At 35.3% G+C, this 22585-nt stretch overlaps 1 protein-coding gene across 4 annotated transcripts in view; it reads left to right on the top strand.

Moving 5' to 3' along the window:
- LOC145683554 (phospholipid scramblase 2-like) overlaps positions 1–22585 on the top strand; it is a 96015-nt gene that overhangs the window by 58878 nt on the left and 14552 nt on the right. For 2 of the 4 annotated variants that reach the window (XM_081754894.1, XM_081754896.1), the window contains exons 6-9: positions 306–523; positions 10090–10254; positions 12597–12758; positions 20449–20536. In XM_081754894.1, the coding sequence (XP_081611020.1) occupies positions 306–523; positions 10090–10254; positions 12597–12758; positions 20449–20536 (633 nt within the window). The remainder of the gene's footprint in view (positions 1–305; positions 524–10089; positions 10255–12596; positions 12759–20448; positions 20537–22585) is intronic. The other 2 variants (XM_081754895.1, XM_081754897.1) reach the window with 2 other exon arrangements.

Here is a 22585-nt window from a genome sequence, read left to right on the forward strand (position 1 = left end):
TTGGGTTTACGGTCCTCTGGTTCTTATGCGACGGTATATCATATGATGTTAGTGCGATAGCAATTTTGAATATCCCGCCTGGAGGGGTCAGAAGACCATGTTGCTTCATTACGTCATGCCATGTGACCAGCGGCGAGGCTACTTTTTAATTTCCCGCGGGTATGTGACCTGATCTCTAACAACCAATGATAAGCATCATTTGGCGTCCCTCAGCCAATCAGCGTCGATTAAGATGAAACGCAGTCAGAACTACCTCTATTTTATTAGTTATTACTGGCTAAATCTTATTTGTTTTTCTATAATAGTTATGACAGGAGTCGAAACAGAAAACAGATATAAGATTTTGAACAAACTTGGCAAGGAAGTATATTATGCGAAAGAGAAGTCAGAGCATGGTGATCGAAATTGCCTTGGTTCAATGCGTCCAGTTGATGTTAAAATTACAGATAACTTCGACAATGAAGTAATTCATCTCCACCGTCCTCTTAGATATAAAAGTTGTTGTTATCCCTGTTGTTTGCAGGTGAGTTACATCAGCTTTGAAATTTTAACATAAGTTGAAAGCGTAGATTATATAAACCGTATGAAGTCAACCTTAGAGACCGAGTACCTTCTTAGATATATTGTTAAATCTGTCTACACAAACAAAGCAACAATAATTCCTTAAATAAAGAACACTTTTTGATTCATCATTACCGAAAAACAGCGAAAATGTAATCGTAAATTTCGTCAGAAGAGCAAGAGTGCGCGAACACAGTGTAGAGTTAAGAAAAAGAGACCCTTCAGATTTTCCTAACGTACTGTATATATCTGGGAGATAGTGACATAATAAAGATTTTTAAAATTAACTTACTTTAAGTATAATCACAGCAATTTCCATGTTTGTTTGTACAGTTACCAGCAGAAGTATCTTCCCATGAGTGCTCTAATTCTATTACCTGGTGTTCAGAACCTTTATCGCTTGTAAAACGCCTGGGCAAATGCAATCTAACTTACATGGAACGTTTTCTAACAACAACAAAAGTTGGTAGCACTAAGTCAGCTATTTACGCAAGTAAAATTTTGAGTAGATGAGGCACGAGACAGTTCTTCATTCTGAGATGAATCTCTATAGTTCGGAGAGTGCTGTCCGATGAAAACCACATATTAGTCTCATTATGCAACGTATGTAATGCATTACTTCCTTATTGACTGTATGCTCGAAGAAATAAAAACACTGAACACGCATGATAGTCTAGGCAAATTGTTGTTGAACCGGGAACAAATTCTTCTGCTAACTTGTTCTTATGCAAAAATACCTGAGGAAAATGATGGCAAAAAGTCTACCATTCCCCGAAGTGGGGTAAACCGCTATGAAGAATTTTCCAACATGGCCGCCATACGTTACTACCATTCGCAAAATCACACTAACGCGCTCCCTGTGCCTCTCACAATTAACATAGAGTAATGAGTAATACATCTTTGTAATGCTTATGGAACACAAATTCCAACGATGTAACGTTGTTTCCCATTTTGCCCAGCGACTAGAAGAAGAAATTTTCAAAAAATACAAAAAAAACTTTATTCTTCCGAAAATATTTCATCTCTGGCAACATTGTGTGTACAACAGCGTAACTAAAAACTGGTTATACAGCAGCGTAACAGCGTAACCTTACACATGTGTCTGCAAGATGTAAAACAGCCACTAAGATCTACGCCGAAGAAGATGTCCTAATATGAGATAGATACCTTTTGTGGTCTGTACCACCGATTTCAATGGAGGAAATACCACTAAACCATTATATGAGAACACTCTGCGACCATCCTAATTATCACAGTCTCATGACGTATACATCGTTGTAAAGCTTATAAAACACTTATTTCGACTATATAGCATTGATCCCTATTTGACCCACCGGATAGAAGAAGAAAGTTAAAAAAGTAGTTATTTCTTTATTATAGAAAAATTATAATAGCTGTATACACATACTGTATCACATATTTTACTGTAGAAAGCATACATTGTATGAGAACATCATGGAACGTAATAGTTGTCCTTATTTGTTTCAAGTGGAAAATAGGCTAACAGAAGTAGAATGTGGGCCTTAACAGCCTAACAAATTTAGGTAGAGAAAACACTGAACCGCGATCTTATTGTAACGTATAATTTAGTGTTGACATTTTTTAATGAAAACTACCTTAGAGAAAGGGTGTTGAAAAGTCTACCACATTTCCACAAAACATGTGGTGAATTTAGAAACATTGGCGCCACATTTCCTAGTAGTTGATATCGTTATATGTTGATTATTTTTCAATATTTGGAACCCTATTCTTTCGTATTAAATAAAAGCAAACTCTTAAACAAGTTATTTTTGTTTTAAATATTTTATTACAATATTTTTTTCATCGTACATTGCAGTTTTATATCTAGTACAGTGTTCAATAGTTTTCATGTGTTAGAGCTTTCTTACGTTAAAATTAATATAGGCTATCCCTGTATGCATTATGTGCATCTATATGCACAACTTAACTTATATGTATTATGTTGATAATAAGAATTACATGTGCGAGTATAAAGTGTATACAGTTATTTAATTTCTGCTACATGGAACTTTAAATGAACTAAGCAATGTTTAACACTAATAAATGTAAATTTTCAAAGTTAATTAACGTACTTGGAAATGTGTCATAAGCAGTTATAGCAGATATATATATATCTTTGCTTATAATATCACTTTTATTTCAATCATCATGCATGTCAACTTCAACAGAATTACAACTTGTACCTCTACGATAAGTACAAGCATTTGCCTTCTGCATACGCACAGTAGGGTAGCACATTGTGTTATGTTGCACTCTCATTTTAGAAATTTTACTAAATATAAAGTAACCTAGAAAGTTCTGTCTCTTTTTGTAGAGGTCTGTATTCACTTCGCCCTCACACAGTTATTTGAAAGCGAATGCAGATAAGACGAAGATAAGTTGTTCGTGTGGATATATCCAGCATACTACCTGGTTCTGACAGTACAGTTACACCGTGAATTTGCGTAAGGACAGAGTGAACATAGGACCTCCACAGAGCGTCATAAGGGCGTGTATGCTGTACGAGTTCAAACTGTGGCCAAATGACGCTGTAGTGGGACGGAAGATATGCCAGCCTTCGGTCCTGACTCCGCGAACAACGCAGTGGTAGTTTAACAAGTTTAAGGACGGCGACGAAACACTCGAACACGCACCACGTGGCGTAAGACAGATACATGTACAAAGTGATGATCTTCAAGCAGCAATTGAGGCGAACAGTGGTCAGACACCTGAGAATCTGGGACTACAATACAGAGTGAATGGAGAACCCATTCGGCAGCTTTTTCATCAAACTTGGAAGCACTACAAGTTGGATCGATTGGTCCCCATGATTTGACTCCAGGCCATAAGACAACGCGAACAGACACCTGTGTTTCTTTGTGGTTTTGTCTGAGGAAAGAGTCATTTTTGGACGGGGTTTAGAAGCGATGAGAGATTGGTCCTTTCAAAGCTCCACGGCTCCGTCATTATTGGCTAGCATCCTATGAATCGGTTCCAAAACAGTCAAGAACAGCGCTGCACCAGACGAAGGTCCTTCCAGTGTTCGTTGGACTTTTAGCGGCATCGTGCATCTGGAACTGCTACCAGCTGGTCAGAGCTGCAATGCAACTATGTACTTTCAGCAGATAAACCGTGTTGAGGAAAAACTCAAGACTTTAGAGCCAGCACTTCTGAATCGGAAACAATCCTCCTGTTACAGGACAACGCTAAGCCTTACGTGGCTGAAACGACCCGGGACACCATTCTGCGCCTTGGATGGGAAACACTATTGCATCCGTCGTACTCCCCGGTCATTGCACCGTTCGACTACCACCTGTTTATTCCTTGGACAATCACCTTAGAGGACACCAGTTCACATCCCTAGTAGAGATCCAAAATGCACTTGATACCTTCTTCGATTCACGTCCCAGCAAGTTCTATCGCGGGGGAATCCATGACCTTCCAGAACGTTGGCAGAAGATAGTCGTCGCCGTTGAGGACTACGTTTGATCTTCCACGTACGTCTTTGGTGATATATCGATTTTCTGAGGTGGTGGGTGGAAAAGGGACAAAACTTTCATGGCTAAATTTATAATTAAGTGCTGGTGATTGAACCATTTTCACCGTTGTCAGATGTTCGTGACGCAATTCCCATCCTCATCTACATAGATACATTTCATTACCCATCCACTGTTGAACTTGGCAATATAATCGTTGCTATAAAATTTGTATGCGTTTACTGAGGGAAGTAGTCCTTCCGATTTCACCTGTGCTGTTGATTTTGTCGTCCTTGATATTAACATACGAAACCGCATTTCGTTTGGTGTACTTCCTGAATTTGCATCATAAAGGTAGACCAGAGTTTCGTGACCAGCAATGTGAACTTATTTTTTCTATTTCCCAGCTGTCCTGAAAACAGTAGCATCTTTCTTAAACATCTCATTCCTCTTTAACAGTTTGATAGAATCATATTTCCCTATGCTATACAGATTTGATTTTTTCTCACACTGTGATACAGCATGCGCGAAAAGAATGTGAGAGCAAATTTCTTCATTAAGTTCTTGTTTAATTTTCTTAATGTCATAGGCAGTCTTTGTTTCTACAGATCGCTTTGGCTCCGGGCAGTGAAAAATATGATGAAACTCATTACTGAAGTGATATATTAAGGAGACCAGAAAATCAGTGCCATCACCTATAATGGCTGTAGGATACTTGCGTGCTAATGCAACACATTCCATGACGATCATGACTACAGCATCTCCAGAAGCTTGCTTGGTGGTACAGGCAGCTGATTGTAACTTTTGCAAAAAGACAAGTCATAAACGCTTATTTATTTGGTTTGTTGGAAAGAAAAATTTCTTTCTTGAAAGGCTAAAATGTACTCTTGGTCCTTCAAATCCCTTTTTTCCCTTTCGATGAATTTCCAACTTTGTTGATAACGTATTTTCATAGATTTCGAAGACAACTGTTAGCGTCCCGTATTTTGTGAAAACGTACTTTTGATAGTCATGAATTACTTCTTCAAATGTTTGTTTTTGAAACCAGGGTAGGCGATGAACCAAGAATCCACCATCAATGTCATACTGCACATCTTTAGGCATACTTACTTCGATTTTTACTTGCTCACGTATGAATTAAGCAGGTTGAAACTAGGGATGGGCAAAACCGGTTTTTATAAACACCGAAAAACCGGTTTCTATAAAAACCGAAACCCGAAAAACCGACATTTCGGTTTTCTCCAAAACCGATTCGGTTTTCAGCGAAACTGGTTTCGGTGAAAACTTTTTGAAAACACATAAGACTGTTTCTGTGGAAGTAGATTCGGTTTCCGGAGAACGACGAAACACCATTCTGGTCAGAAATAGAACCAATTTTGAAAAGAACCGGAATCGGTTTTGAAGAAAACCGAAACCGGATGAGATGAAAAACCGATCCGGTTTCGGAGAAAACCGAAACCGGTTTCGGTGAAAAACCGGTTTTTGTGCCCACCACTAGTTGGAACTTTCCAGAATCTCTCATCTGTCCACTTGTAACACATAATGAAGGAGGATACGTGCAGAGCTCGTAAGAAAAAAATTCTTTCAAAAAAAAGCTAGTTGTTTGAGCACAGAGTAACAGGCGTTGGAGTGGCAGTTCAGGAACAATGACGAAAGCTTCATCTTTCTATTTAACTTCTTGAACGGACTCCATACGCTACATAAGTTTACTTTCCTTGAAAGTATACTCAGTAACTACTATATGTGTAATCTCATCGAACTGTAGTGTACCATGAAAAAAAATATTGTAATAAAAATATTAGAGAAAAAAAACTTGTTTAAGAGTTTGCTTTCAATTGATATAAAGATTAAGATTTCAAATATTGAACAAATCTCAACATATAACAATGTCAAGTACTAGGAAACGTTGTGCCAATATTCGAAAATTCACCACAGCAGAGCTATGCACTCTCGAAGAGTGGTAGACTTTTCAACACCGTTCCTCTAACGTATTTTTTCATTTAAAAAAATGTCAACAGTAAATTATACATTACAATAAGCTCGCGGTTCAGTGTTTTCTCTACCTAAATTTGTTAGGCTGTTAAGGCCCATATTCTACTTCTATTAGTCAATTTTCCTGTTGGAACAAATAAAGACAACTATTACGTTGCATGATTTTCTCATATAATCTAAGCTTCCTACAGTAAAATACATGATACAGCATGCGTATATAGCTATTATAATTTTTCAATAATAAAGAAATAACTACTTTGTAATTTTTAAACTTTCTTCTTCTATCCGGCGAGTCAAATAGGGATCAATGCTATATAGTTGAAACATGTGTTCTATAAGCTTTACAACGATGTATACGTCATGAGACTGTGGTGATTAGGATGGTCGCAGGGTGTTCTCATATAATGGTTTAGTAGTATTTCCTCCATTGAAATCGGTGGTGCAGACTACAAAGGGTATCTATCTCATATTCGGGCACCTTCTTCGGCGTAGATCTTAGACATCTTACCCACACATGTGTAAGGTATGAAATAACGAGATTTTTTTACGCTGCTGTATACACAGTGTTGCCAGAGATGAAATATTTTCGGAAAAATCGAGTTTTTTTTGTAATCTTTTAAATTTCTTCTTCTAGTCGGTGGGCAAAATGGGAGACAATGTTACATTGTTGGAATTTGTGTTCTATAATCTTTACAAAGATGTATTACTCATTGCTGTATGTTAATTACGAGGGGCACAGGAGGCTTACGTCACGGGATTACGCTGATATATGCATAGGCCTACAAGAAAATATTTATAGCTGTGCGAAGAACGCCTTCGATGCTGTTCTGTAAATTCAGAAAACAGCTGACATGCTCTGAATGGCTAAACGTGAATATCTTTGCCATACTAATGTAATAGCTTGACAAATCCAAACAATAGAATCAACACTAATCGCAGTCATTTGATATGTTTTGTTTTTCATCCCTTCGCACTGCACACTAATAATGGTAGTTTGTGATTCATTTTACACGTCTACATCTTGTGACCAACCCAGGCTACTAATGGAAGTAAACTTAGAGACTTATGTGGTATATGGTGTGTCGACAAACAACTAAGGGACCCCGAAAACTTGAGATTCGATACTAATGTCGGTCTTGTTTGATTATTCTTTCATGTCACCATTGCCCCTAATATAAGCTGTACTAATGGGTTGAACTTGTATATAAAAGGCATCAGAAGTGTTGATATTTACCTCGGTGATTCCGAAGCTATGGTCTCTACACTAATACCAGTCGTTTTGAATTATTTTATATGTTACTTCCTTTTTGTTATGTCTAGGTGTGCCAGTGGATATTATACCTACTATAGGCTGAGCTTAAAAGTCATCGGAACTTGTTCCAATGAACTTACGGACTCAGAAAGTCATGTATTCGACACTAATATTGGTAATGTTCAATTATTTTTACATGTCACAATTTCACACACCCTTTCAGGGTCCCAATTGAAACTGAACTTAAATGTCATCTAGAGTACCACTTTCTACGTAAGTGATCCCCAAAATTATGAATTGAACACTAATTTCAGTCTTTTATAATTTTTATGTCTGTCCCTCCCATTTTCCCTAGGAGGGCTAAGGGGACATTGCTGCCGCTGAAGCTAAATTTGGACTTAGACGGCATTACAACTGTTACCAATTAATGATCCAACACTGATATCGGTAGATTTTGATATTTTAAAGTCATTTCCTCACCTCATGGGTGCAAATGGGAACTTAAATCGGAGTTAAACCAAATCGGACGTGATACTATTTATCTAAGTGATCCCGAAAACTATGGATTTGACACTAATATCGATAGTTTCCTATCATCTTCATATGTATCCCACTCCCTCTACATATAGCTTATCCCGGCAGTACTTTTTCCATACCGTAGGCACTATATGAGGGACGTTTCGTTAAAATTACTTCAGTTAAACTAGAATTATGTTGGAACACATCCACTCACACCCACACAACACACATACACACACACCTACACACACACACACCTACACACACACACACACAGTGAGAGAGAGAGAGAGAGAGAGAGAGAGAGAGAGAGAGAGACCAAATTGTCACCACTTCTATATACAAAAGCATTTCAGAATTTTGAACTGAAAACCTATGTAAAGAAAATACCTTCTGCTTTCCTTACCAAAGCACAATCTCAGTTTATATATTCTCTTTTCGCCTCGGAATATGTTTGAAGAACGTAAATGACATACTGTAATTAGAATGTTGAGTAGTAACCTCCATATGACAAATGCGGCAGATAAATATATAACTTATTAATGGCTATTACACGATTTTCTTAATTCGTATTTAAACTTCACATAACAAGATACAGATATTCCGTCAACATTTACCACATCTTAAATGTATTTTGAGCATAGTAATTCCTTATTTCCTGAAATGGTTATATTAATATATATACACAAGTGATTTATTTTAATGTAATCATTGTATATAATTTTTCATACATTGAAGAAAATTGAATTTCATATAAAAAATACCCAAATGGAAATCGAACTCACTCTCAATTTGAACTGAGATAACATAACCACTCTGGCTCCTTCTAACGAAATATAACTTAATTTCCAAGACGATGACATTCGTATCCTGTGCAAATGCTCTTGTTTCTTCTCCTTTCTCCCTTCTATTTTACTATGGTTGCAAGTACTAGGTTTGCTATCTTTCCTTTTATTGGAAATGTTCCTTTACATATCTAAATGTTCTTTTATGTATGGAAAAGTATGCTACAAGGTATGTATGGAGATTGAAGTGACAAAACGAATATGTGAACCCATAGTTTCCAAATATTTTATTATTAAGTTATCAATTAATGTTACATTTTCTACGCTTAGTACCATTTCAGTATGTCTTGTTATAGTTATAAAAAGAAAAAAATCAACTGTAGAATATTTCCCGATTGCTAAGGTTGGCTTGCAGGTTCCTACTAGCATCTTTGGTATACTGTTTTCCGAAGGTATTCGAAGTCGAACGGCTAAAGATAGTCATTATCAATGCGCTTAACCTTTTTGGAACAAGATGTACATCAACATATATTCATCATATATATTCACTCCTCTTCACCTAATGCTTAATAGTTCTCTGCATCATTTTTTACATATAACATTTAGTTCTTTGGGAACAGGTCATTAGACTGCGGAATATATCATGTATCTCATTCCATAATCCTCTTTTTAATTGAGATTTCCTCAATGTCCCAATTGAATGTCTCCGTCTTGAAATTTCCCAATCAACTTGGCTCTCATAAGATTCTACGGTAGTTGTACACAAAAATTTCAATTATTCGTAATTAAACTAAATTTTACAATGACGTCAGCGGTTGGACCCTCATCTATGTTAACCACAACACCGAACAAGGTTCGTGTTCAAGTTGAAATGAAGAAAGATATTCGCACCAACCTGTAGGTTACCTCTCCTTCACGTCACAGCGCGGTGTTATCGTAGCTGTGGGAAAAATTACCATAGGCAGGGAGCTGTAAAACTGCTTTACATTACCAGCTGAAAGTTGACGAGTTTATTCTAATCAACCCAACTTCTTTGAAACAATAAAAAGGTTCTACTAACTTTGCTCTTGGACATATACTCAACAGTAAAAAGATACAACTTCAACGCTCAAAAAGCGTTACAATAGTTTTGCTTGCGACGTACCTACATACTTACTAAAGTATATCTATCTGTTAACGTACTGCACCTAACGTACGTATAACGTACTTCTATAGCGCTACAAATAATAGAAAATATATTTGCCACCCCCATTTCTATTTACAGTATTGGAACCATACTACTGAGAACAAAACTGTGTGAAAGTGATCTCTGAGAATTCATGATAACATAATGGAATATAATGTTCCACATTAAATGCAACGTGTTTATATTAAAGTTTAGTTGTAACCCTTATTCAAATAAGTTACTTGAATAATCTTGCAATCTTGTTGTGTCATTCTTTTCAGTGTTTTATTTTATTTCATTTCACTTATCCGTATAATTCCATCTCACTGCTTGGAACAGGAAATGGAAGTATCTGCACCACCAGGCTATGTTGTAGGGACAGTAGAGCAAGAATGGAGTATTTGGGATCCAAGATTTAGCATAAAAAATGAGGCAGGTGATGTTGTATTTAAAATTAAAGGCCCATTTGTTACTTGCAGCTATGGACAAGATATAGACTTTGAGGTAAGCCGTTTTTTAATAACCGTGAAAAGTTTGTTTCATAGAACGTGCGTTTAATGTAAGAGTTGAATGTGCTTACTACCCAATAAATTTACTTAATCATCGTACTAACAGACACTTTGTTGACCTCTGCCGCTTTTTCCGGTGCTCTTATCTTCCTGTTACGCTTACTAAATAATCGTATTCACACATCCTCAGTCTCTGCTGTCACTCGAGACGGCACTGGATGATCACGATCCTTATTAGTCCCGAAAATGGCATATCATATTATTGCATCATTAATGGTAGATTTAGCCAACCATAACGTTTTGGAAATTTGTCGCACTAAATGTACTTCTTTATGAAAGGTAGCCACCGCTGCCCTTTTCTCAATAGGCACAGGATTTCCTCGCGGCATCATGTAGAAATTAGGCGTTTTCTTCTGATGATTACGATGGTCTTTACCCACCCACTTCTACTAGGAACTAACGCTGCCGTTGACGGAAGCAACGACGATCCACCGAATGGATGCTATCTTACCAGAGCGATCGTAATTCCTGTCTACCTGTTTCACACAATTACTTGTCCAGGAGGCTCTGTTGTATTCATTTGAAACCACTTATGCTTCCTTGGCATTGGCACTTTACTCGCAAAAGAGAGGCAAACTTTTTAGTTTAGCATGTTATACTATCTTGGGGAATGAGAAGGTATCACATGTATCACCTGCTAATATTACTTCCAATCAACAAGGATATGCCATAGTCAAAGGAACTTTATGACTTGTTTATTACTTATAAAGTACGTGCCCGAACTTCCTTGAACGATAGCATATATTTATCTCTGTATTTATCAATCTCTCTCTCTCTCTCTGTATATATATCACTAACTTTCTGTTTACAAATCATATACACCAATAGGAAACTTTTAACATATAACACTAAAAATATTTGATTAGCTAAGTGACTAAATATAAACAGGTTATTAAACTACATAGTAATTAACTGTTGCAGTATTTTAGCACATGATAGAAACCTGTTAAATAGCAAAAAAGTTTTCCCTATAGAATAACAATATTAATGTAAAGTCTACGATATACCTCTGGTACGTGCTTCACGATACAATTTAGTTTCAGAAACATCAGTTTTTCTAATATCTACTTGGTTATTTACATATTTTAGGCAAACAGTGTTAGTTCCTAAAACTCTTTCTACCATATGCAGCCCCGACCATCTTGAGCACATGTTTTTGTTACCTTATCTTCAAAGGACGATTTAAGCTGACATTTTAGAGAGACAATATCCAGCAAAAATTATGTTTGTGTCCTAGTTTTATCATATATACGTTTACGTCTAGATGAAGCTACTCCATGTTCGCATTGTATTGGCGACATTACGGTGTTTTACATGAATGTCTAAATTCTTCATCTTCCAACGGACATACACAGGTTCGCAAACATTATAATTAAGGGTCATCTACATAGGAGTGCATTTTAATTTTAAATATTCCACTGAATTTATGGAAAACTCAATATAGTGCAAACTCTTATCCCACATCGTCCCTTTATGTCAGAAATAAATTTTGAGATTGTTACCAAGTACTCTTAAAGAACGTTCCACATTATTCGATGCAAAATCGTACGGCGAGCTGTGTATATAATGAATACAAAGCTGTATATTTTTTAAAAAAGAAACGAGATGTGATAATGAACACAAAATTTATCATGGCTCAACGAGTGTGCAAATCAGAATCTGCACATGATTTTATAGCGTCGATTAAAAATAGCTTGACAGGACAACTGTCTTATTGTATCTAATCATACATATTTGGAATAAGAGTCCAAAATAGAGACAATACCTGTCTGAACGGGACTAATACAATAGTCCACAAATTTCACTGCACCAATTCCAATTATAGGTTTCATCCTAACTAGACAGTAATTGACCCACCTTCTTCTTGTAGTCACTTTTATTAAGTTGACACAAAGTGAAAGTATGAGCGTATCCCTTTACATCTTCAACCATGGAAGGTATGTATATCTACAAGCTATTTTAACAATGGTCTTCTTGAATCAAAAGTTGTTTCCCGGTAAAAGTGTATTATTGTAGACATCCATAACTGATACCACAGGATTTTAAGGATGTTATCTGTTGTAGATGCTGTTTCAATCACCAAAGAAAATCGACTTTTGGACAAATCAGGTTCCCAAAACGAGTGATTAAATTAAGAAAACTGAATATTGGAAATTGGTCAGTTGACCACTTGGAAACTTGATAAGCTGTTTTTGTACGTATCATTTTACGTATTAACACATTCTTTGGTTCTTTATGTACTGTACTAAGAATTTATATTATTTTGCTTGTTTTCAGGTAATGTCTAGCGATGGTCAGACGCAGGTAGGGAAAATTTGTAAAAAGTGGTCCGGGTTAGATAAAGAGCTTTTTACGAATGCTGATAACTTCGGAATTTCTTTTCCAATGGATTTGGATGTCAGGATGAAAGCAACCATGCTTGGAGCGTGTTTCTTAATTGTAAGTAACAAGTAATTTGTGATTGTGTATTTTTTAAAAACACAATAAATGTTTAGTATCGGATATAGGAAGCGGCATAACGCAACAGTGTGAAAGGACTGCAAAGCAACAGGGCCATAATAGTTTGTAGTCTACAGATTGAGAAAGGTCAGGTTAAATATTACGGCGGATTTTTAGCTACAGTTTTAAACATTTATTGTAGATACAACAAACGAATTGTCAAAATATCAAATAGTTAATTGTTTAAATTTGTAGTGAGGTCGATAAGAAGGCTGACCAATACTCACTGAAAGGTTGACCAAAATGGCTGATTATATATCTGCTCTCTTCCAACAGAAATATTGCACTATACGTACAAACCATGATATCGGCAGATTAAAACATGTAAAGCAGCAAGTAGGTCTAATTTGAAAAGCTGAAATGAAAATATAGATGCACAAAAGTATATTAGAACTATCATTTATTATATCCTTTCGCACCCTTTCTGGTTAAGAAATATAGGATTAATATTTTGTCAATACTTTTCACTGTTGTACAGTCACCAGCATAATTATCTCCTCCCCCTGAAATCTCTAATTTTGTTACGTGACTCCAGCTCATTTCCAGTTTGTGAAACGCCTGGACAAATGCAACCAAACTTACACGAAACATTTCCTTATAAGGACAGGAGATGGTAGCTCTAAGTCAGGGCTTTATGCAAGTAAAATTGTTAGTAGATAGGGAAGAAAACAGATGAATCTATATGATCGCGTGTTGTTCAATGAACACCATATATTAATCTCAATACTGCTATGTATGTAATTTATTATTTCGTCATATACTCTATGATCAAAGAAACAAAACCACTAACTACGCATGCCTGAAGGTAGATGAAAATATCTAGTCTAGAACAACTGCAGGAAGTAAGATTGTGTATAATTGATTCCATTGACAGAACTCTAATTCCCCTGATTCCAACATTTTTTTCTGGAAACAACATAATCCTGGTTGTCACACAGAGTATGTATTGAAATTGATATTGAAACATCTCAAGAAGCTTGAACCTGGCTGGGATTTGAATATTTTCTTCCGAATAGAAGTTCAATGCTCAAACTACTTACCAACGTCGTTACTTAATCGTTCAAACAACTATTAGCTAGTTAAAATCGTGTCTCGTAAGATTATACACAAAATACTAACGCTCGTATAAGAACGCCTTGCTTAAGTGAGTGTCACAATGACTTACTATAGATTTCCCTTTTTAACTCAAAACAAGTTCTATAGATTTTCCTCAATGAGGAAAATATCACGAAAAATTCCTCAAGTTGAGGAAAATTGATCCTTTCTAACAATGGTCCCTAGTTGCGTTACAATTCTTCCTCAACTTCTAATTTCGAAACAAGAAAATATGGCTGACAGTTTTTCACATTCTTTGAATTATGTCAAGACGTGTAGGAATAGAAATTTGCATGTTTTCTTATCGTAAGTAGAAGTTTATTTTCTTATTTTTGTTTCAGGAATTTTTGGCATAGTGGTAAGACAGGAAACTCGTATCGCATAGACACAGGTTCGAATCCCGTCGCGGCAAATACTTCTTTGTTTATTGGAGGCTATTGTTTACGTAACTAGTATTGTAATTCTGTTATTCCTTTAATATTATTATTAACTGTAATTTATACTCTGTGTTATTAAAACAATAGACCGTCTCATTAAAAGTATTTCATGTAAACAAACTGATTACTCTCGAACCTCGTTCAATCTTAAAACTAGAGCCAAGTCTGTTCGTCCATATAAACTCTAATGCGTTCATTCTAAGAATAGTAACACTGTCTACATCTTAGCGTAAGAAAATTTCATTACTTGTCTGTTGGAACACTGAAGATGTTAAATCTTACGATCTGTGATAATTTGTGTCTATTATATCAATAGACATAGTCCTATAGCTGTATTCATTTTCACTTGTTATATACGTACATAGATAATAGTTAATAATAAATGAAAATATTACAAATACATTGCAATATATTGCATACGAAGATACATTACAATATCTGGAGTTATGGCATCCTCCCTTCTCAAACTGAACTTGAAAGTCAATACTTTTTATATCTTTTTTCGAATCGTTTCGGCGTTTTCGAGTGTTTCGTTCTGTATACTAGTTCCATTTTCAGGACAAGATAGTCACCACGTTTAGAAGAAGTACAAAATCATATTATAATAGTTCTGTTATCAGGTTGTCGGAAAAGTCATGAGACATTTGGTTTTTGTTTTACAACATGTATTTCATAACACAAAAATACATTTCAATTAATTGTTCAATAATATTGTGCAATCTTTAAGGAAGGTGCAGAATTCCTTTTTTCATAGTAGACAATGTCTTTATCGAAGAAAAAAGAATCCTTTTTTCAGAGTAGGAAATGTCTTTATTGACGAAAAAAGAACGTGATGATTTACAGCCTCATTGGGATTGATTATTATATCATACAATGACTGTTGATGAGAGGAAAGCAAGTGGAAGTCTGTCTGTGCGAAGTCGGGCAAGTATGGTGCGAGTGGCAATACAACTCATCTAAGCACATGTTTCAAAAATATATATTTTAATTAGTTAGTACTGTATGGTTAATTGGTTATCAAATATATTTGCTGTAAATGTATTCTACCAGATATACAACTAGTTCAATGTATAGATCTCTAATTACATGCTTACTTGCTTTTAAGTCAGTCTAATTTCACACCCATCCAAGTGTCAGTGATAGTTGTAGAGATTTTAAATCGAGAATTCTTACAAGTATTTGTTTTGGAACTAAAGGTAAAAATGTAATATAGTAATAAACAACGGCTTTAGCCAAAGCATTACATCCAAAATTTACATGTGTAACAAATATCACACTTTTCATTACTTAATCGTATCATCATGTTTAAAAAATAAATCAAAAGCTATCTGAGACCGAGTTTGGAACCTTCTATCTTCAGAAGTCCTTTATGGAGACTCAATGCGTCAGCATGCTCGTCTAATGGCGGCACATGTAAGTCTTGCAAATAGTGTCTATACAAAGAACTTAGGGAATATGCAATTCGCTCTGCACAGATCTGCGAGAATTGTGATGGATCTAGGCTCACCTTTTTAGTCTTGGTCTCTGAATGAGTTTCCAGATATTTATGAACAGAGATGTACAATGCCTTACAAGACACGTACATTTTTGCTACGGTGTCCAGCAATACTGTTTTAACTGATCAGAAAATAGGAATCTAATGGTGAAATGGAATCAGGTAATGTGTAGTGCTTTGCTTTCATACCATCGAGAGCAGCAAGGATCAGACGATACTATCTCTCGAAAATCATGCATTTATTGTTTTGACAGATAGCACATGATCCAATTGTTTTCACCAGTTATCACTCGGTTAAAAATTGTTGTTTTCTTCGCGTTTAATGAGAATGACTCATATGTTTCTCTATGCCTCCACATAGCCTTTGAGTTCACGAGGAACCAACACATTGAACTCGTTTCTCTATCCCACTTTCTTCAGAAGATCATGCACAGTTGAGTGGTGGATACTGAATGTTTCTATAATCTCTCATGTCTCAACAGTTAACATCAATTAATGCTTTTACTTGGTTGCCCCAGACTTTGTTGGCATACTTGACCGAGGCCATCGTTGAGATCAAAATCACCAGCACGGAATTTTATTGAACCAGCGTTGGCAGTTATGTTTGTGCAGAGCATTGTTACCGCAGACATTAAGCAAATTTTCAAAGACTTGTCACGCATTTTTGACTTTCCTGAAGTAAAACAATAAAATATGATGAAAATGTATCTTGGTTTTCTATCTTCTATGTGTTGTCAAATTTGTAAAAGGAAACCAAACCAAGAGCAATATTAATACACAAGACGCTCAACCTCTTAGTTATTCATGACATTACAATTGCATGGATCCAAATAGCGCTAGTATATCTACAAACAATCACTTTTCATCTTTTACTAAAATACGACATGACTTTTCGGGCAACCTCATACTTTAGATGTTTTAAATACGCGAAATTCATCGATCTCGTCACTTATTCAGTTACTCCCCTATGATCAACAAAACCTTTAAGGTATATCTCGTAGATATAGAAAGGTGAAGTATAGTATTCAGGTTTAGTTTAGCCTGCAAGTAACAAACAAATAACAAACAACGTGACGATATATCCCTCTCCTAGTATCTTACAGCGGTTTGTGCTGATTCTTCAACAAAAAGACTTAGAACCCAACAAAAGACTTTAGAAAATATAAAATATGTAGCCAAGTCTCTAGTTTCCAATTCTACTACTACTACTACTACTACTACTACTACTACTACTACTAATAATAATAATAATAATAATAATAATAATAATAATAATGTAAGAGAATTACAATACCAATTACGTAAACAATACCTTCCAGTAAAGAAATAATTGTCACGACGGGATTTGAACCCCGGTCTCTTGGATAGAAGTTTTCTGCTTTACCATTACGCCACAAATTCCTGATACAAATATAAGAAAATAAACTAGTAGTTATGAAGATAAACATAGAACATTCTATTTCTACACATGTTGACATACTTCAAAGAATGCGAACATAATGCCTGCCGTCTTTGGAAATTAGTAGTTAAAGTGAGAACAATTGTAATGTAAATCGGGACCATCGTTATTAACGATGAGTTAGCCTCGATTTGAAGAATGTTTAGTGATACTTTCCTCATTGAGAAGGGTCTATATAACTTGTTTTTCAATTAAAGAAGAAAATGTTGAGTAATTCATTATGGCACTCACATTAAGAATGACTTGTTCTACGAGCATTAGTATCTTGTGTATACTCTTACATGAAACTATTTTAACTAGCTAATACTCAAGGTGACAAACAATATCTTCTCCTCTTCTGAAAGAAGAGGACGATGTTGGAATGAGGAAAATTGGGGAAATGTCTGTCGATGGAGGCAATGAATTACGAATTTATTTACTGCAATATTTCTAAATTTGATATTATCATTACTTTCAAGCATTTTCTGATTCATGCGTGGTCATTCTTTTTTTAAAAATTTATTTCAGCATAGAGTATATAATGAAATATGTCATTACATACACAGCAATATTGATATTAATATATGGTGTTCATTGGTCAACACTATCCGATCCGAAACATAGAGATTCATTTTAGAACTGGTAACTGTTTCTTTATTCACCCTTTCTTCAATTTTACCTGCATAAACTCCTGGCTTAGTGCTAGCAACTGTTGTCAGTGCCGAGAAAACTTTCGTTTGGGTTGGGTTGCATTTGTCCACGCGTTTTCAGTACTGCAAATGTGTTGGACAACAAGTAATGGAGTTGAGTTGATTTTGAGTTTAACGCCCATTTCGGCAGCGAGGTTATATGAGACGGGACCTACTAATTAACGTGGAATGTGAACCATATGAGCTCCCGCCGGGAAACGAACCCGCCTCTCCCACGCCAACGGTCCGTAAGCTAATCGCTTAACCACGAAGGACATCAACAAGTAATGGAATAAGAGCCCTCAGGCGGGGGAGATATATATATGCTGGTGGTTATACAATTCATCCAGTGACAATTTGTATTAAATTAACATTCAAATGTATTAATTGAATTAAATTGAATATTAAATTAACATTCAACTGTTACAAATTTTAAAAATCGATCCAGTACTTCCTAAGATTGCTTCTTACATATATACAAATATGGTGTTTCAGGCATTTTTAACCTGGTATTCTGCGATTATATAGCCTATTACCATATGTATAATAATAGCTTTTTGAAAAGAAATGCCCGCACGATTAATCGAAACTAGTCTCGATGTAGATACTCCGAAGCATAGAAATGAAAATGAAATATTTTAATATTGCGTCCAGCGAATATGTTGTGCTGGCTAAACACGATGGTTGTGTTGATTATGAACGAAATAATTTAATTGAAAAAGTAAGAGAAAATGGAAGAACGGCCGAGAAAACCCACGCATACGGTATTTGTCCACCACGAAGTCCTCTTGTCTCGAACCCGACTCAAGCAAAGTCATAAATATACATACATTCATACAAATAATACTTCATATGAAATGAGTAATATTGATACATATTGTATAATTGTATTCGGTAGAGTAAATGTAAACCTTGTAGCGATGATTAAACAAATCTAATATTCTTTGACCCTGTAGTTTGAAGAAACCAAATAGCTATTTGTAAATATTCAATCATTTTTCGTTTATTTGTGTGTGATATGGCAGAAATGGGAGTTTTCGGTCTTTAAAGTGATACCATTTGTACAATAATTCTATGAAATATTTAAGACTTCATACATAGCTATCTCCCAAAAATTAATCGGAGTTATCTCACGTTTATCGGATATTGGAGCCTTACTTTGACCTTTACAGTATCGTCATGTCTGAAATAATTCTATAAAATATTTAATGTACCATTCAAAGCTATCCAAACAATGTTGTTTAGAGCAAGAGAGAAAGAGGGAGAAATAGTAAATGGATAGATATAACTCTCTTAGGAAACGAATTACACACGTTAAATAAAAAGCAAATTTGGATACCACAAGTGACAAGTAGAGAAAAACCTACACAGTATCCTAACGCAAGATGGTATGGCGAAATTAGGTAGCACTGCAAATATCTTGCAAACAAATATATCCAAGAGATATTGTTGTCTAAAAGTGTTGGATCGACAGTTGTTCATAATGATAAGTATGCGTTTCAAATGTAAATAACGCTCGCCACTATACTCAAGTGATCCCAATTCTGATTCTTGATATCTGAGCATTTTAGGTTAAGAAATAGACGCTTATAGCTAGTTCTGACAGATTGTATGTTCAACCCTATAGCTGTAAGAATTTCTAAAAACAAAGATAGTTAATGTAAAATTTACTGTCCCAGCACATAACTGGGTAAAATTTACTGTACCAGCAGATGTGTGGGTATAACAAACGGCTGTGAGAATTCGAAATATTTTAACAGCCGGTTCTAGCGAACCAGCGTGAAACCGGTTGAATATTAGCACTGATTACACTATTGAGATCTGCATGATAATTCTGTAAAGTATGTAAACAGAGTGGATAGTTATTCAATACTATTAATGTGGGTTATGCGAGATAAAGGCTAATACTGGAGGTGCTGATCTTCAACCCTACAATGCATAGTGGGACAGATATGGGTCATAGTGGTAAATGTAATCTGTGCCTTCCTACAAACGGTATGTAGTTGTTAATGCATTTTGAACTAGATTGGCACATTGGAAGCTAGTTGTAAGTCCAGTTTCAGCTTTGATGGCACATTAACCATACCGGTACTTGAGTTACTCATTTTTCTTTTTTCTTGCAAAACTATTTTTGTTTCACGGAAAATAAAATCATGCATTGTAGGGTTAAGCTGATTTCATCTATGGGAGAATTCTAAATATATTTATGGGTTTTGCATAATTATTCAAACTACGTTGTTAATTTGGTTAGTCTGTGTATAAGTAGAAAATCTGAGATTTTCACCGTTGAGTGCTTAAGGTTCAATCAGACCTCGTACTTACTTCTGTAGGCATATTTAGCAGTAAAAAATAACATTTAAGATGTTTTCTTTATTCAACTTTTTCGAATATATACTGTGTCTAATTAAACGTTGCATTAGGTTTAGTTTTGTGCACAATTTAATCCCCATGTGTATTTTCCGTTTTTCTCCCATAGGATTATAATTATTATGAAAGCAGACCTAGACACTTTTATTCAGACAGGGGCTATCATCATCATCATCATCATCATTATCATCATCGTGGTAAGATAATGTATATATATATATATATATATATATTCCAACTCAAGGTAGTTTATCATATACAACATAATAATAATTAATATTTCAGAAGTGTTGGAATTTATGTTTTTGCACTCCGTGGGTTCAATTGATGATGATCACTATTCATAACTGTAGTAGCTTAGCTTAGTTCCTTTTCTTTGGTTAAGGAAGATTTTAGTCTTTAACAATGTTTTCACGGCACTTTAAGTCAGTTCACATCAATGTAAGACACCCCATCTTCACCTATAGATATGTATAAATCCAGGATGTTCAGAAAGCTAAAAGGAAAAATATATTATAATTATTATTTACATTTTCTACATTAAGTACTGCAAGTGGCTTGCCTTTGTTTTCCTGTCAATAACATTCGCCTAGTGCATCTCAGTGCATCCAAACATTATCTGTCTCGTGTAACTTGTACACTCTCTTGATGAAGAATTTGTAGCAAGTATCTATTCCATAATTCTCTTATAGGCCACTGGGCCAAAGCACAACTGCTCGTGCGGATGCACTCTGTCACAATGAATATATGCTGTTGCATCTTATATCCCATGGCCGATCAGTTATTCAACACCTATAACGATACTAAAACAGTTCGTTCGTTTCTTTATAAGAATGCGCAATTTTCTACACATTCTGTTTGGAACAGTTCCAAGCCCGATTGTTTACATGAGGAAAGGAAGTGGTTTCAGCTGCGCGTTATGTCCTTCGAGGATGAATATACATTACAATGGATTACTGAGCATATTCTCTTATCAGAAAATGAAACGTTTCGAGTTGCACTGTTTTCAATTCGAGTATATCTATAGGTCAGTTCCGAAAATGTTACTATCTGGCCTTCCTAAAATGGATGCAAATTTTTTGAGTCCTGGTGCTTACTATTTTTTTAGCTTGTAGATAACAATTTACTTCAGGTGTTAGTTGTACGACGGGATACTTAGGCAAATATAGTATCTTTGTTCAAGCCTGTCATTCACTGACATAATGATCAAACGACCTTGCGTACATACCTTGATATTTAGAAATTTGGGATAATGTTTTGCTGAACATCGATTTCTAATAGTAATGAAAGCTGGGTGTGAGCAACGCAGCTTGCTAACGCTGCGAAATTATCCTGGAATTATACATCTAGTCTGATAATTCAATGTCAATAAATTTCTTTGTCTGTAAATTTCAAAAGTGTCGATCTCCAGCAAAAGAATCAGCCGTAAAAAGTCGAAAATAAACGGTATATTTATTGCTCTAGCGCTCTTTGAAATTTATTATATTTTTAGTAAAATTGAAACGCCGCTATACACGTGTCTCCCTTAACGAACTCAAAACAATCTGACAAAACAAAAATAAATTTAATTAAGATCACCCGATTGCCACGGACTCACTCCAAGAAAAAGTTCGGTAGATGGGGCTACTGAGGATTCACACTAATCAGCTGACTCCTCGTTCAACAGTCGTCTATGACGAAATATCCCGATACACAATTATATATTCAACAATAAACACCAAAACTAAAAAAATAATCTGATTTTTACATAATTTTATTAAAACCAAATGTGCGATGGTGAACATGCAGCCAATTGTTAGTCGATCGTGTATTCACCGTCGACAAAATACAATATAGTAAAAACGTTCAAAGAATAACACTCTCGTGAAATTATACTATTAATAATCCTGGGTTTAATGTACTAGCACCAATTCAATTTTCCTATAAGGTTTCGTATATATAATTAACCTTCAATCCTGACAAAACGAAGCGAGTTTCATCATTAATATTCCGAAATTCAAGAAAATCTTTAAAAAATCTCTCGCTGAATCTACATAATGTAGTACACAATAAAAAGTTTGAATCTATAGCAAAATGGATGAAAAATAACACAAAAATCGCCTTCAATTAAAAAGTATATAAACTTTCGAATCAACCCAAGATTTGCTCAAAATTATTGGACCTATAAATTTAATTTTCGAATCAAATTGTATTAAATCAGATTCAAAATACAAATCTCTAGTCTAACGAAATTCAGTTCTAACAAA

Source organism: Thermobia domestica, chromosome 4 (assembly GCF_964235325.1).
Source record: "Thermobia domestica chromosome 4, izTheDome1.hap1.1, whole genome shotgun sequence".
Lineage (NCBI taxonomy): Eukaryota > Metazoa > Arthropoda > Insecta > Zygentoma > Lepismatidae > Thermobia > Thermobia domestica.